Source organism: Manacus candei, unplaced genomic scaffold (assembly GCF_025592945.1).
Source record: "Manacus candei isolate 608988 ecotype Guabito, Panama unplaced genomic scaffold, ASM2559294v1 h1tg000088l, whole genome shotgun sequence".
Lineage (NCBI taxonomy): Eukaryota > Metazoa > Chordata > Aves > Passeriformes > Pipridae > Manacus > Manacus candei.
In genome coordinates, this window is record NW_026138136.1 from 4,467,267 (window position 1) to 4,485,229 (window position 17,963).

The 17,963-nt window shown below is 36.6% G+C and overlaps 1 protein-coding gene across 2 annotated transcripts in view; it reads right to left on the minus strand.

The window, feature by feature from the left end:
- The window catches only part of GABBR2 (gamma-aminobutyric acid type B receptor subunit 2), a 474,253-nt gene that overhangs the window by 195,400 nt on the left and 260,890 nt on the right, over positions 1-17,963 (minus strand). For both annotated transcript variants that reach the window (XM_051812706.1, XM_051812705.1), the window contains exon 8: positions 9,220-9,280. In XM_051812706.1, the coding sequence (XP_051668666.1) occupies positions 9,220-9,280 (61 nt within the window). The remainder of the gene's footprint in view (positions 1-9,219; positions 9,281-17,963) is intronic.

Consider the following 17,963-nt stretch of genomic DNA (forward strand, 5'->3'; position numbering starts at 1 on the left):
CTTTCCAACTTTTTTTCTTTGCTGTTATGTTTGAAAGTTAGTCCTTTTTCTTGGTATTTAAGACATCTCCTAAGACATTTTTGCACAGCATAGTGACAGAGACTTATCAGATCCTGTGAAACCGTGTGCCTCAGAGTATGCTGGATGCACTGAAACAGAATCCTATAAAAATGGCAGCTATCTCTATAATGCATGTGCTTGTCCCAGTAATAATTATTTGCACAGTTCAAGCCACCTCTCAAGGGATGAACAGCTCTGTAAAGCACAGGCACAGACACAGTAAAAAATAGGTCTCCCCTGTTCCTCACGTGCCCAGGGGAAAACAATGAATCCAACTCTTCTCAGCAACCCTGCTTACTGCAACTTTCAGTGGCACAGAAGTACACCCATCTAGCCTGAAACTGGTTGTCTCGAATACCGACAGCTGCAAAGCTGTGGCCTCCCATAGCTGCGCTCCCAATGGAAAGGCTACCTACCAAATGCTGATTTTGCTCCTGGGCAGATTTCCAGCCTACAGTCTGCTCCCTGTTATTGTTGCTACACTGCTAGCAGCACCCCAGTTGGCCTGTTTAAAGCTAGCTCAGGTAAAACAAAATAAGCTGCCATGACAACCAGCAGCTGCAGTATCAGCATACCCTTTCAGTGTGTCCTTCCTGGCCTTGCAATTTATATCCACACAATACCACTTGCTCAAAATGAGGTGACTCAAGTAACTCCACACACTTAATCCCATTAATCTTTCTTTGTAAGTAATGCCCTAAGACCTCAAACAATTTCTATAGCCTTATCCATCCTTTCTTCAGTTTGACAGCACATGTACGCGACTTAGGTACCTGAATCTCAGTACATTATTCCATGTTTATTTATAAAAACAAACCCAATGAACACAAACCCCAACTACTAGTAAGTAATACTAACAGATTACAAGAGGAATAACTGGTACAGGGGGAAACAGTGCTGCTGGTAGGTATGGAACAGAAGAGAAATCGAACAGGAAATATGTTAAAAATAATCTGAAAAAAGGGGGAAACCACTATAAACGTATATTAAAATATAACCTCCTTTATGGTTTCATCTAACAGAGGACTGTTATAAAATTGTCTCAGATACTGATAATAAAATTATCAGGTGGTGTTCAGTGCTAGTAAGGTACAGTGTAACATACAAGAGAAAATGAATATTGAGTATACAAACGTAGTGGTTGGTACTAATTAATTAATAATATCCAGGATGATACCTTGGACTTACTGTGGCTGGTTCTTTGAAAACATCAGTGTTGTGCTCACCAATGGCCAAAGAAGCAAAAAGAAGACGAATGTGGCAGAACAGAATATTGGGAAAGTAGTTAAAATAATACAGAAAGGTCATTCAGAGTGTGAGGTATGGAGGTGGATATTTCAGTGCTATGTGTGGCTCACATTAAGCTCTCACGGAAAGGGAATAAGAGTATCATGAGAGGTAGGGGTTTATTAGAATTATGGAGCAGGTTTTACAAGATGGAAAAACTAAATGGATGATAAAGACTCGCATTTCTAAAAAGACTCATTGATAAGAGAGACCTGTAAAACATGAACAATATGTGGAAAGTAAGACACATTTATTAATTGCTTCCCACACTACAGGAATCAGGGTATGCCCAATGAAATTGTAAGACAGTTAATTTAAAACAAACAAACAAACAAACAAACAGATGGAAGGGTTTTAATCCTTACATGCGTATTTATTTTGTGAAACTCATTGCTAGTGGATGTGTTGAAGGCCAAAAGTATAAATGGATTAATAAAAGATATGACAAATTTATAGACAATAAATCCACATGCAACTGTTAAACCTGATGGTCCAAAGACACCTTCCAGCTCAAAAACTCATGAAAACATTTGCCTTTGGGAACTCGGAGTGTAAACCAGACAAAAAACAATTCTATATACTTCTGTTCTGATACAGATACCCATAACATATAGAGTCTTCCCACACTTGGGAAATCTCAGCTTCAATTCACTTTCTGCCTGAGGAGCATTATAGTTTTCACTTCTTTGTATTTATGACCAGGCGATACATAAGTCTGGATAAAGATTTTCACTATTTGTCCTGCTAAAATCCTGTACAACATAGAAAAAAAATCCAGACCAATAGACAGAAGATAAAGAGTAAGAGGCCCTGATACTGTAACTTTTAGCAGTTATGGTACTCACTTGGATGAGAGATCTAAGCCCCAGAGATTTACATTCAAATACTGTGGATTTAAAGGAAAATAGAGAACCAAAAAAAATAGAACTGATGTTGGAAGAGCAATTAAATCTTATGTTTTCTCCTTACAAATAATCTAACCACCAGTCTAGGGTTTCATGATTATCCTTACTAGAAACAACACAAAGAAATACACCAAGTGGTATCAGTAGCATATAGTGGACAAGTATCTGTAAATAAAGTGCCAGAATCACATGTTGCCGAGGAGCAATAGGTTAAGATTAAATACAGCTGGCCTAGCAGAGAACTCAATATATAGTAAAAGTGATCTGTCTGTCTCAAGGCACATCTACAGCACTTCAGAGGTCTGTTTAACTTGTTCTTCAAAATTTCCAGAGGTAGAAATTTTATGCATTTTCCAGTGATTAAATATCCCTTTCATTAGAAAATTTTTCCTAACATTTGGCTCAAATTTCCACTGCTACTATTCAAATCCTTTAATTCTCAGCCAGATGATGAGAGCAGAACAAGCAAAGGTTTTATCAGCAACTGTCACGCATTTCAACCATCTTCTCTTCTTTAAGCAGCCTAGATATTTTGCTTTTCTCAAAGAGGTATCTTTTTAGGCTTCTGTCATCTCTGCACATATTTCTTAAATCAGCACTGGACATAGGAGTTTGCTATAGCCTTTTGGCACTGGGGAAATTAAAAGGATACTATTATTTATACATCCCAGTGCAGAATTTTTTTTTTTATCTTTTCAAGTTTTTGCTTATTCATGTTCAGCCTATGACCCATTGTAATCCCTAGTTCCTTTTATAATTATAGCCCGGTGAATTGTTTCCCATTCTGTTTTTGTAGAGCAGTTTACTCCCAATGTAGCACGAGACATTTGACCTAAAATAACAGTATTATTTTTTTTCCTGATTACTTCTTCAATTTCTTCATATTTGTTTGAATCCTTGTCTAGTCCCCCTCGTGCCTGCTGACTCTCTCAGAGACCACTGTACATTTTGACAATTATATTTTCTAGCTCATCTTCTTTATCAGTAATGACAATATTCCATGACTCAAGATTGAAGGCACCTTCAGAATTCTGCTTGATATACCTCTCCATATGAGGAGGCTATTATTTTCATTGAAAGGGGACTTTAACTCAGTTTTGTGGACACCTTCTATTTTCACAGAGATCATATAGACAATAGTATCCCAAACTGCTTAAGAGAATGGCATTGACAAAAAAAGACAAAAGTAGTACTCTGCAGAGTTATGTGACTGAAATGCGATGCCTAAAATATTTTTTGAATCAGTGTTCTAACTGACAAGTTATAAGACAAGATAACACCCCTGGGGTTTTGTATACCACAGTTCATACCAACAGAATAAACTGCTATTGAAATATCTGAGAGAATGTAGAAAATTATTATTTAGGGGATATTTCAATGGGGGAGGACCTATGAAATGTTCCCCAAAGTCATCACTAACTGCTCTGGAGCTGAAAAATGTTTGGAGTGGGGCGGGGTGTCATCATGTGTGTCAGTGTATTGGAAAATTGCTACAAATCACCATGGGCACTGCTTAGCAGACCTAATTTGACAGCATTTAATTTTAACGGGACTTAATTTTGATGGGACAGCATTTAATTTTGACAGGACTTAGTTTGACACACCTACAGGTTAGAGCAAAGAAGTGACTGAGAGTAGCCCTGTGGAGAAGGACTTGGGGGTGATGGCTGATAAACTCAACATGTGTGCTTGCAGCCCAGAAGGCCAACCACATCCTGAGCTGCATTAAAAGTAGTGTGGCCGGCAGGCTGAGGGAGGTGATTCTCCCTCTACTCTCATGAGACCCCCACCTGGAATACTGCATACAGTTCTGGTGCCCCCAACAAAGAAGGGCAATGGAACTGTTGGAGCAAGTCCAGAAGAGAGCCATGAAGCTCATAAAGGGACAAGAGCACCCTCCCTATGAAGACAGGCTGAGAAAGTTGAGGCTGTTCAGTCTGGAGAAGAGAAGGTTGCATGGAGACCTCTCAGCCTTCCAGTATCCGAAGGGGGCCTACAAGGAAGTTAGACAGAGAATCTTCAGCACGAACTGTAGTGATAGGAAAACAGGGAACAGCTTCAAATTGAAACACAGTGGGTTTAGATGAGATATGAGGAAGAAATTCTCTACTGTGAGGGTGGTGAGGAATAGGTTGCCCAGAGAAGCTGTGGATGCCCAACCCTGGAAGTGTTCAGAGCCAGTTCGGAAGGGACTTTGAGCAACCTAGTCTAGTGGGAGATGATCCTGCTCATGGTATGGAGGTTGGAACTAGATTATATTTAAGATGCCTGTCAACCCAAACCATTCTATGATTACATAAATTGATCACTAAGCTAAAAAAATACTGGTCACTAAGATACAGATAGTTACAATCTAACTACACTACTCATATGGAGATAAAATGAAGTCGATACGGTACAACGAGAAGTCTACCAAATACACATTCATGCAATTACAGTCAAGATCTCCAGTTAGGATGTGTCAGAAGAAAGCTTTCTAACTCCTTAGTTAACTCCCTCTTTTTGAGTGCAAAATGATAGTCTTTAATGACACAGTGGTCTTTTTCAGAAGTATCCGACTCAGAATCCTCTGACCAGGATAAACAGCACACAGTTTAATTTACATCTTTATTGTTCATTACATGACATTAGCAATTTTTTATTGATCACTAGTCAAATTCTGCTCAACCAACAGAATTCTGAATTTCTTTATATACTTTTCCCCAAAGTTCATATCCAGATATTTGAACATACTCCTCAACCTCAAAAAAACCACTTAATATTTACAAGGAAATTGTATTCTGAATTTTTAAGTTTTCTGCAGAAGTAGTGAAATATGAATCCATCAGTTCTGGATTTTTGACACCACAGTTTCCAGATATATATCTCTAAGTTTTCAGAGTTGTTACTAAATATTTTCTGTTTATTGGATTGTATTCCTTCAACGTTATCACAGAAATAAAATCCACAGACTGGCTCTTTGGCATCTATTCTGGACAGATGTTAAATACAAAAAAAACCAAAACCAAAAACAAAACAAAAAAAAACACAACAAAAACAATAAAAACCAAACCAAACCAAACAAACAAACAAAAAAAACAAAGGCAAATAATCTCATTATTTAAATGAACATTTATGGAAGCAAGGACCAACAGCAGTTAAGAGTATGATGGCCTGTACTTAGAATAATTGAAGGAAATTTTTCCAGGCTTGGATTAATGCCCTTGGAGAAGAAGCTACTGTATATGTGGATAATTCTGGAGAATTTCTCCTTCATTGAAGGACAGCAATCCTGGATTCTTGTATATCTTTCTCTTGACTGTAGAGTAGACATTTGTCTATGTCTTTTGATTAAACTCAGAGAAGAGTTTAAGTATATCTGGGGCTCTTACTGCAGAAATTCAGTAGAGCTTTTTCTAAGACCAAAGGGGTTACACTTGACAAGTTACACTCTTCCTCTTACTCAGCACCCAGATCACCTTTCAACACTAACAGATGTCATGCCATATTACCTGGCTAAACGAGTTGAAACTCTTAAATTCTTCCCAGAAAGACACAGCAGGACTTATACACATTTCAATGGTATTTGCTTACAATTCACCTATAAGTTTCCTTTTGAACCTATTTAAGGACAGATGTCTCTTAGGTTTTCTCCACAGCCTGACAGGAATAGGCATCTGACTGAAAGCCTTTTAGGCTTCAGTCTGATTAATCAGAAAAGACCTGCCAAAGTGAAACATTTTGAAGGACAGGTATAGATCTGTTCTTGAGGCCTCCTGTATCCCAGTAATCTATAATCTCAGTTTTTTTACTGTCCTCCTTGCTCCTTGATATGCACACAAAAGTTGTCAGGATTCGCTTTCAGCTCTTACTAGAGAAAAGATTTTTACAATCTACTTCAACTACATGTTTGACGATGAGAATAGTCCTTAAATTGTACCTCTGGAAAAACTGCCATTCATTTGGAAGGATGCCAGCTTCAAACATCACTTGGATACTTGAGCTAGGCTGGCAGTCTGCTCTTTATTTACCAGGTAGAGGAAGAAAAGGTTATTACATGTGCTTTGAATTCTTTGTTACATATTAAATTGTTCCTGAGTAGTATCCATGATCTATAAAGCACTAAGTAGTTTGGTCACAGCTATCTCTGGCACCATCTGTTTGACCACTTGTAAAAGTAACAGACTGCACAGAAGCAGAAAAAGAGGCATGACTAGCATGAGTTTGGGAAAAATTATATCTAGATTCAAAATTAAACCAGATATTCAAAATTTCATCACAGTGAGTCAGGCATGCTGCAGTTATCCCCTGAAGCCTCACAGGCTGTTTTTCCCTTGCTTCTGGTAGACATAACTGTCTGCTTCTTCCATAACTAAAACTTTTGCAGATAGTCTCATTAAAATAAAAATTTCTAGCAAAGAAGAGAAGATTTAGCTCCTGAGTCTGCCCAGCTGATTTTCTACCCCAGAAAATGAGGAACAGAGGTTTGGGTCATATTCTGATATATGATTTCATATTTATCTGCTTTATTTTTCTGCACTGAATTATTTGTGACAACTGTGATAACTTTCATTCAAATTGTTAAAAAAATCTGTAAAGTTATGTAAATGAAAAAATGATTCTTGAGGCATAGAGAACTAAAACTGGTGATTCCCAGTTATTATGTTTTGATAATAAGCTACTAATACATTTAATATATTCTATATTAATAATTACAATTACTCCTATAAAAGCATTTCCAAGACATCTTTGATGTGGTCTTTTATCCTTGAAATCATCATGATTACTACTACATTCCAAAAAAAATTTAACCAATGAGTTGTATATCTGTCTCATGCTTGATAGTACCTAATAGCTATAACTATAAAGGAAAAGCCCATTTTCCATTTTAAGTACTGGACTTAATTAACTTCTTTACATTACTAGGAACTTTCCTAACAGTCCAAGAATTATTAAAAGTTAATGAGACTGTTTCAGGAAGCTTTCTAACCAATAAAGGATTCTTTTGAACAAATTAATAATTTCTACAATTATACCATAAGTATTGAATATAAAAGCTTTGGATAAAAACAATACCAACAAAAGAAGAACAGAAAAAATCTCTGTTAATAGTTAGAATATAATTTGTAGTTTTTAAAAAGATAACTTTTATCGGAGTTGTTATACTGTTCCTTATTTCAATTTCTCATACATTTTTGTACCTTCTTTTCATTTCCAAAATGATTGAGAAACTAAACAAAACTTGAGACCAGCCTTAAGACGTGTTGACAGACTATTGTACACACAAGAAAAAAATTAAGCCCTTCTCTGGCATTTCTCCATTGGATGACTGAGTTATTTTCTTCCCATAGGCTAATTGGAAACCTTTGTTTGATGATCAAAATCCCAAGTATGTGCTTTAATCAGTTCTGAAATAGTAATTTTTAATTTCAAGGAATTATAAAATGGGCATATATCTCCTATGTTCTTATTAATCCAACAGTACTTTAACTTATGGTAAAACCACTGGCATTAAATAGTAGCTAATATGAAACTGAAGACATAAAGAAACTCAATTTGAATGGTTGGAAATATAAATTAGTATAAAATCAGTTATCCTGGACTTGTATTGCTCCTCCAGATTAGTTCAGAAGATACATGTTGGAGCTCCCCATGATTCCAAATCATATCCTTAATGCGCAAAGGAAATGCACCAAATTCCCTCCTCTCTCAGATGTTCTGAAAGGTAGCTGCCTTAGTCATAATGCATAACAGCTCCTTCAGACTTCTGAGCAATAAACACATCTTTTAGAACTTTTCTCATGATTTTTGCATGTGGCTGTAAACACTGCTATTATGAAAAAAGGGGGGTGAAAGGGAAGAAGAGGAAGCAATCAATATTTATTACTAGTGTTGAGCAAGAATTGCTAAATTATACTACCATGAGATGACGTCTGCAATGTTTTAGTGGGTCGAAATGCTTCCGGGAACAAGAGTTAATAGCATCAGTTATAGTTGTGAAGGCAAGAGCAATCCTGACCATTGCTTCAGTAATTTAGAAGGAGTAACAGATCCCCTCAAGTGCACTGCTGTTCATTAATAATAATGCCCATACAGCAGATGATTTCTGTTTAAAGAATGAGCCTTTGTAACTTGGTCAGCAGGATTATGTTTAAAGCGATCTCCTGAAAACAAAAGGAGTGCAAGCTTCTCTCTCACACATTGTTTGAAAAGAATTTGCCATCTTACTACTACTCTCACGAGATCATCCAAATGCAATCATCTCCAGTTTTATCTCAGCCTCAGCCTAAGAACAAAATTGCATACTATAAACTGCAGAAACGACTACAACATGAATCACCATTTCTGCAAAAAAACTCTCCCAGCAAGCACCTCATCCTGGCTGCAAATGGCCCTTGACAAATCCCTGCGGCTGCATTTGAGGTCTCTGCTGCTGAGACCATTCCCTGGAGGCACAGCTCAGGCTGAGAGGATGCAGCAGGCTTGGTGAGTCGAGCGTGTTGCCTCCAAGGGATGGGGTCAGCAGTTTGTGTCCTCTGCGCGCTGAGGGACTGACTCCTCAAGCAACTTTTAGCAAGCAGTTGCAGAATGTCAAAAGTGAGTCTTAAGAGAGCATCAACACTAACTTGAAAGAGCTTAACAGCAAAAATCTTCTCTAAATTCCCCTTCAGATTTCGTTTTCAGAAACAACTGTATTAAGGAGTGGATGATTAGCTGACCAGGAGGGTTTTTCAAACAGCTGCTGGTTGTTAAAGATCAGTAATTTCTATAAATGTGGACTGTTGTCAAGAAAAATTCTTGGAAATACCTCACAGAACTCAAGATTCAGAACATAGTATTTTAAAAAGCTAATGAAAACTTATTAAGTACCTTGCTGGATCTTCTAAGCAGTTCATTGTACATATTTAAAACATCCTGAAACAAATGCAACTGATACACAAGTTTGAAACTGTATACATAATTATAAGGAAAATTGTTTGCAACCTACCTTGGAATTGTGTAAATTTGATGGTTCCCATCCTCTCTCCATTTCTGAAAACAACTTGACCCTAAATAAAATAAACAAATACCTTAAAAGTTTTATAAATCTCTCATAATATAGTTTCATTAACACTGTAATTTTCTATTAACTATTAAAATTACCAAAACAATGTTTAAACTCTGAACATAGTAGATAGTAGATTCAACGAAGGACAAAATAACTCAATTAACACCTCCTTAAAGCTTTCTTCAAATGGCCTTAGAAAGTTGACTGGTGTTACCACCCATTTTTCATGGATGGAAATGGAAGTACAATAAAGCCAGTAACTTATTGAATCTCAGATGATGAGAGATATGCAAACAAACAATTTTCACGGTTTGACTGTTTTTATCAAGGATATGTGAATCTATCCAAGATCACGCAAGAAAATCATTCTCCATTTTATTCATCATACAGTTCTCCAAAGATAATTATCATATCTTATATACTTATCCTACTAGATTAGGGATACCAGTGGCTCCTGTGGCTTGGTTTTGTACTATGCCAACACGTGTGTCCTAGTATTCATTTTAAATGTAATGTCTTTAAGTCAGTACTACTGTTTGTGGTGCTACAAATTGTTATTCTCATTATAATGGTCATGTAATGCTTAAGCCTCCTCACATATCCCTAGGAAATTACTCCCATCTTTCATCACATCTTTCTGGAGTAAATTAAGAAAAGATCTTGTTAAATTTCCTCCTTACTTCAGCTGTTTCATAATTAAGTATGAAAAAGAGGGTTTCATTCATTTATGCTAAGAAGTATTTTTAATATTTTGAACCCGTAGTGGAGGTCCGAGTGTTGTCAAGATGGATTGCTGTTCTACTGCATCCCTGGTTTGGTTTATTAACATCATCGCCATTAATCTTTGTTTTGGCAGACATGAGGGTAAAAAAAACAAATGGCAAACATGTAAAGCTACAGTACATTTCTCTGTGCAAGCCTGCCCTTTCTTGAATAATCTGTTCTGGTCACTGAAGAGATGCACTGAAGGCCTCTGAATTACTGAAATCAACTCCCTGCAGGAACTGATTGGAGCAACAACAGTTTGGTAGTACAGCACACATACCTCCCATTTCCTGCAAGCCACAGAACACCATTTCCCTTTGATAAATAGAAGGCAACACTCTTAAATAAGTGTAAGCTACCTTGTGCTAAGCCTTAAAAGTCAGAAACCCTGATCTGTGTCTAAAAGGGACTGAGAGAAATGAACACTGGTAATGGGAGGGATTCTGGTGACAGTAGCCAAAGGACACAGTAACCACACCTGCTGAAATCCAGCTAAGTCTCATCTAGTGGCTGCTAAGGCAGCTCCAGAAGAGAATATAAAACATTAGCAGGCAGATTTATGCATGCATCTTATCAGCCTTCATCCAGATCTCCTTTAGTTAGGAGAAATACTTTTTCATATCCCTTCATTGGTTTGAACGTAATGATAACATATTTGGCTAATTGGCTTAAGTAAAAAGTAGTAGAAAATGTTAAAGAAAAGACTTGTAAAGATGCTATGCAAGTATCACCTATTGCAGACATATATTTATGATCAATCCAGTCTTAACTTTGGTTCTGTGACCTGTGTTGGAGAATGCTGTAGTTAAATTTTTCAATATGTGGAAAGATTATTTTTTATTTGATTTTATATTTACTGCCTTCTACTTTAACTCTGTCTCCTCTTATTCATTTATTACAAGCTAACAGGACTGTAGGTAAGAGTCTACTAGAGAGCTCTTTATAGACAAACATACAGCAAGCACCACTGTCATCATCTATGGTGAGAGCCCTCTACAATTTTCTTCCATTGTTGATAGTATAGTGTTGTATACAGACTCAAGAAATTTTCTAGATTCCAAGTGCAACTGCTTGAAATATTATTGCTTCCTGTAAATCACCCACATTTTCATCATTAAGTAGTACAGACATACACCATATGCATCTACTGACTAGAGATAAATACATACATTCTTGCTGGCATGTTCTGAAACTATCAACAGAATGTAAATCAAGTCTGAATAAATGCAAAATTTGGGATTAAAAATATAAACAGGATTTTATGGCTTATACTGATCTAAGCAGCAGATAAATAAAGACATGGATGATGATGATGATGAAAGAGTCATGGAACAAATTATGAAAAAATGTCCTAATTATCTGCAAAATTATTCAATCAGCAGTTTATTTTCATTATAGATTACTGGAAAATCCTGAAAAGTCAAATGGGTTATTATAAGGAATAACAATTTCTACATACTATTTTATGAGATGACATTGTCATGACTATTGTTTATGAACTACAGAGTTTGTATGTAACACATACAGATACTAACAGGAAAAGAAAGTGGATAAATTAAAATAGGCTACCATTTCTGTGTGCAATCGAATTACTAAATCTGTTTTCGAAGGTCAAAGCAATAAAAATCCATAACAGCAATAATTTTCAAAGCAGGATTCTCAACTGAAATCTCTGAGGTTGACAGTTCGTACTCATTACCCAGGCACCAAAAGTGGAACCACATCTGCAGTTACCATTTGGTTCTTTCCTCCTCAGGAACAGGCTGCTTCATAACAACATTTGACAATTAGCTACTGTGCCTCAAGTACCTTCAACCACTAAGGTTCTAAAGGAGAACTGAGGAAATCTTGAGGGTTTCCTTTAGGAAAGGAAACATTCTTAGATGTTTATTGAGGGTTTAAGTAGTCCCAGCAGACACAGATATGGTGTTGCTGCTGCAGTATTTGATTCTGCCAATGCGGCAGAAAGGAGTGCTCCTCATGAACACTGAGAAACTGTATAAATAGCAATACCTTTAGTTCTTCAAACAGGAATAGGAGGAAAGTTAATGATAGTCATCCCTTGCTCTATGCTTCCCCTGCTATTTAATGAAAAATAAAAGAATTTGAGGTAAGTGATATAAATACATAATAAAATGTTGTAGAATTTAATTTAATAAACTACAGCAACACTAGACTAAATAAGTCAACCAATGTTTCAGAAATTATTGTTTTCAGTGTTTTCTGGAAATTATTGTGCTTATTTATGGCATGGGAAGTGAGTTATAATTTGATGATGTTCTTATCAAGCCATTTCATTGCCACTGAGGTAACCTACCATAAGACTTAGCTAGAGAATTAACTTCTTTAGACTTAAGATTCATAAATTACTAAAAGCGTTTTTCCTTTATTTAAAGTAGCAGATGTTTGAATAATAGATATTACTAATACACACATTAAGCTCTGACATTACAAAAGCTAGTCTTAGTACTATTTTGTCCTCCAGCACATGTGCCAGTATAGACTGCAGCCATCACAAAACATAGATCTTATGAAATCCACACGAATATAAAACAGACAAAACCCTCTTTTGCATTCCATTATGTTTTAGTGACATTATATAGGCATATTTAGATACTTAGGAGCAAAAAGATCAGTGGTTGTATAGATGAGAAGTACCATATTAAAGAAAATAATGGAAGTAATGTTAATACTAACTTCTTTAGAACATGATCATCAGATTAAAAAAAATATTTCCCAAACAAGTAAATATTTTATTTCGAGAGATGTAAAATAAGAAGTCTGTCCTGAACTGGCATTTAAATGAACTGCAAAAGTGAATAACTTGCACTTAGACCAAACCACACATTTTACTATATATTAAATAGTTAATCAGCAAAATTTTCCTCTTCCGTTACACACAGATCATCCCAATGGAGACCAACAGAAACCACACTGGTATCTTAGTGCCTATTTTATTTTCTTCAATCTACCATCTACAATTTTTTTCTTTTTTTACTAGTTGTAAAAGTCAATGCCAGAGTAAACACCAGTTCTATAACAGATCTGCCCAGCTTTTAGCTGTGGGCAGGCATGTTTACATCAGCAATGACCCTTGAAAAGTTGATGGGAAGGATATAGAAAGTATGTGGCTTGGAGTTCACTAGACAGCAATGTGAACAGAGGGTAGAAGAGGAGCTACATGAGCTCATTCTGGCACAGTGTGGCACCCTGGTGTGTACAGCCACCGCTGCACACACTGTCCTAGTTTTTTTGGCCCAAATATATCCCTGTATTTGGGATTCGCTGCAGCTGTGTAACTTATCATGCAGCCTTATGCAGGTGTACTTCATTCAGTTTGGCTAAATCTACAATCACCCATAAGCATAAACAATTCTAGCCTCACATTGCAAGTTAGGTAGCTTGGACAAGTGAAATATAGAAGCTTATGTTGTAGCTTTTTGGTTTGGTTAGTTTGTTGTTTAGGTATTTTTTATACATCTCTGAGTCCAGCTGTTTTTCCTGTAATTGTTTTTTTTTCTTTTTTTTCCTCCCCAAAAGGTACAGTTCTTGAATGTCCTTTACAAATTACAAAAACCAGAACCAAGCATTTCAGTAGTGTCACTCTCCCAACTGCCACATGCAAGGACATCATCTCCCCGGTTCTTCTGAGTAACATCATCTTCTTTGTGCTCTATTTTACAAGCCTAACATCAATTTATGTACTCAGTTATACAGAATAACTCTTTCATCTCCTTAACAGAAAGACAGTCTCAACCCTCCCTGGATGTACAATATTAACTTTTTATCTTGAATTGATATTCCTTAAGTAATTAGTCCTTTATCTGTGGTCAGAATAACAAATTCACATCGTCTATTCACAATTACAAATTATTAGCTGACATCAGCTTTATTTCAGACACATGGGACTTCCCCTGTCTTATAGCAGTTATTTGCCTACACTTGGAAGCAGCTGTTTATTATACTTCTATATTTTTTCATGGTGGATAAAATGTAGATATCTTTGCTATATTGTGAACATGTCATTAAGCTCTTTTTGAGCTATAGAATACTGGCATTTACTAGAACTTTCTTTGTATTATCTCTGACAGTATTATTATTCAGCTCTGGACGTAGGCCCATGCCAAAGTTAGAATTCTTTCATTCTTCATATGCTAAAATCCACAGCCAACACATTTTTTTACTGATGTCTTTAGTTTCCTTCATCTTTTTCAAGCAAACCAGAGTTCAGAAATTTCTTAACTGCTCTCTCAGTCAGGGCCATGTCTGCACTTTGACCACCATTTGATTTTCTGTGTATTTTCTTCTGCAGAGTATCTTAAATACAGTAAACATAGAAATAAATATATAGCATTTACTTCACAATTTTCAGTACTATTCCATCAAAAAAGGTCTATTTTAGACCATCTTCACTTCCTTCTCCAACACTCTTCCCCCACATGGCACCAAACAATTATTAGCTCTGGGCTACTCTGTCCCGTAGGCAAATCATCTCCCCACATAACAGTGTTTAAACCCAGTGGCTTTCCCTGTAATGTCTGAGCCTACACAACTAAACTTGCCCCTAAAATAAATTAACTCAGTCACTTTTGGGGTACTTGAGTTAGATATTTGATATCATGTAAACCATCTAAATAAATGCAGGCAGAAATACCTGAAAAGCAGTGGGATAACTATGACAACTTAATGATATTACTATACAATTTTATATATATATATATAATTTTATATACTATTTATATATTTATATAATGTATAAACTTAGAGCTGTCTCTTTAAGCTATATGACATCTGCTGAAATCAAGGTGTACTTCTGAACCTTTAGTTTCCTTATGGCACTATGTCCAACAAAAGTAGAAGCCAAGGAGGGTGAAGCATCACAGGACAGGAAACCTAAGAGCTAACATCCAGAGGGTAAGTACTGCCCTCCCACATTGCTTCTAGTTGCACAGTTATACACCTACCTGGTGGTAGCTCAGCATTCATCAGGCCTCTTGTGTGAGCTGCAGTGGCCTATTAACCATCAAAATAGTTTGGTTGGTCAGTTGGTTTGGTTTGGGTTTTTGTTTGTTTGGGGTTTTTAATTTTATTTCTTATTGTTTTGGCAAGTGGGCGACATGTTGTTTCTGAATTGTCAAAACCGGAGCCAGCACAAAGGAACCCTGGATGGATGCAGAAAGAGTGAGGAGGAAGGGAGCAAGATATGCTTTGTTAGTCCCAGATGCTTTCAGAAGACTTGCTGTTTTATCATGTAATTCACACAGCCTGCTACTCACATGTTGTACTTGGTTTACTCACACAGGACTCCTTAGCTGCCAACATGCCTTCCCTGACATGCACAAAACAGCAAGCTGGCATTCTATGGGTCTTGGCTCTGCAGCTTCTGGATGGTGAAGAGCTATACTCTGCAATTCATAGCCCCTTCCACCCTCCAAACATCATGTCCAAGAGAGCAGTGCTTTATAGAGAAAGGGAATATCATTTAGTCTACCCAATGGGCTTTTAGCTACAAGTATAACCTCATTTCTGAAACAAAACAGCAAACTTCCAGCTGGGGGCAGCTTGTGCACAACTCTTCTGGCTTCAACGTAGTTACATCACTAGCCATATTTAGACACAGGCAAAGAACTAAGCACAGGAGCTGTAAGCAGAGTGCAAGAGAAGAAGGATATTAGGGAGACAGCAGTAAAGTTGTAACCCCTTGTGGGATAAAGAGATAACTGTCACCTTTGGATCAATGAGAGAAGGCAGAGGTTGACGAAAATTAAAATGCTCCATAAAATCAACAATGCTGCTGAGTCCATGATTTTATATCCTTAGTCCACTGTGGATAAAATGTTTCCAGAACATTTGGTCAAAGCAGGTCCAGTGACTGTTGCTTTTCAAGGCTTGAGACTACTTTCAAAAAAGGTGTTTCACTGAAAATTTTCAAGATTGAAGATTAAAATCTGAAATAGTTTATGATCCAAAGGAATGCCTTTTCCCTGCCTGTTTTCTCTCTTATGGCATTTTCTAAAAGCTTTGAGTAACTGAACTCTGGAGAGCAGCAGCAGCAGGGCAGCTCAAAGAGGAGGGTGAAGCACAGCTAAAAATCTGGTCTTGGCTAACATTTTCTAAATGAAGCAATAACATCACTCTCATCTAAACAGAAACTTGTGTTATAGCTATGACAGAGCAGACATAAAATAGCAGCATAATGTGCTTACTTAGCAGGCATAAAATGATTACTTACAAGCATTAAGTATCTGTCTGCACCACAGCAAACATGCTGTGTGTGCTTAAAAACATACCTCAAAACAAGTAAGTTTCCCAAACGTAAAAATGTGGGTTTTGGAGGAAAAAAGTGTGGACTTTCTGTGAAGGAAGATAAATTTTTGGAAGAGAATTGCACAGAAAAAATATTTCTGGTAATCATGACAGTGATGGAAAAGAAGAACGCAGAATTGGCATTCATCAAATCTCATAATATTGGAACTAGGAGGCACTCATCTATTAGGACGTTAGTCTAAAACAGAAAAATCAGTGATGTTTTTCACATTGTTCCTTTGCACAACAGGTAATGACCTTCTGAAATTTATACTGAGTGAGATTTCCTTGTTTTTTTCTTTTAGAAACAGAGGACTGGGAGGTGAGCCAGTCTACTGCCCTCATGAAACACTTCACATATTCTTATGTATCTTCTCTATATAAGTAAACTTAGCAAACTCTAGTCACAAAGGTAAATGGCAAATCAGCATTATCCCGGAGATCAGAAAAAAAATCATGATTTTTAAATAGGTTACAGATACTGCTCTAACATGAGTGAAGTATGAGATAAGCAGATGTACAGGTTAACATCAGAGGCCATTTGGAGATAAAGAACACAGGATAGAGATATAAGTTCCTTTTTTATTTTTCCCCCATGGCAAAAACAGTTCTGGGCAAAAATATCCAGAAGTTTTAATAAAAAGACGGGCTAGATGTCTCATATTTGCCAAGATTTTTGTTAGCATCAGCTGATTGAAGTAGTCTGTGGCATTGGCCCATTGTGCTCTGCTTTGGCACTCATCTACCTTAAATGCCTACAGAATAAGCAAGAGTTTCTAGAAATTAAAAAATATATATATAAAAATCGCTGGAAATCCCTGGTTCCCTTAATAAACCTTCAGTTACAATAATTTCCTAAAAAAAAAAAATCTACACTGTGCATCTCCTAATGTCATGAGTATCATTATAGGAATGATTTACAATGTGAAGACCAACACCTTCAAATTCTGGGAAAGGTGATCAAGTATAACAACATCTTTATGTGCCTATCATTCATATACGTTCTGAGTCTATGATTATGTGAAAATACAAAGTCCTGTAGGTCTTACCATCATGATTTCACCATGTTGCTGCTTCACTCCCTTCTAAATAAAGAGGTCCAGTCTATTCAGTCTCTTCTTCAATGGAGAGGGGATTTTTTTGTTTGCTATCTCTACTCTCTAAGTCCCTTTTAAAATTTTATTTATTTTCTGACAAAGGTTCAAACACAGATGCTCTTGCTGTGTAGAAGGGTGCCTCTATTTCTAACTATGATTTTGCTATCTGATATTTATCACCTTTTGGGCAGAACTTCCTCTCTCTCTTTTTTTTTTTTAGGGAAACGAAGGAATCAGATAGGGAACAGAAATTCTTTAGTTGAAATTTCTTCCCTCCATTTCAGCATTATCCTCTATCTTCAGTTGTCATTGCATAAAAGTGTGCTGTTGCCAGTACAATGACATAAGCTCAGACTAAGCTGCTCCATTAGATTAGCATTTAGATGCATCTACACAATTTTACACAGCTATGCTGAAATAGGACAGCATAATCATAGCATTTCTTTCAGCACAGCAAGCAAAAGCATCGTTTACAAACATCTGAGCTCTCCGTTTACACACAGAAGGGAATAATGT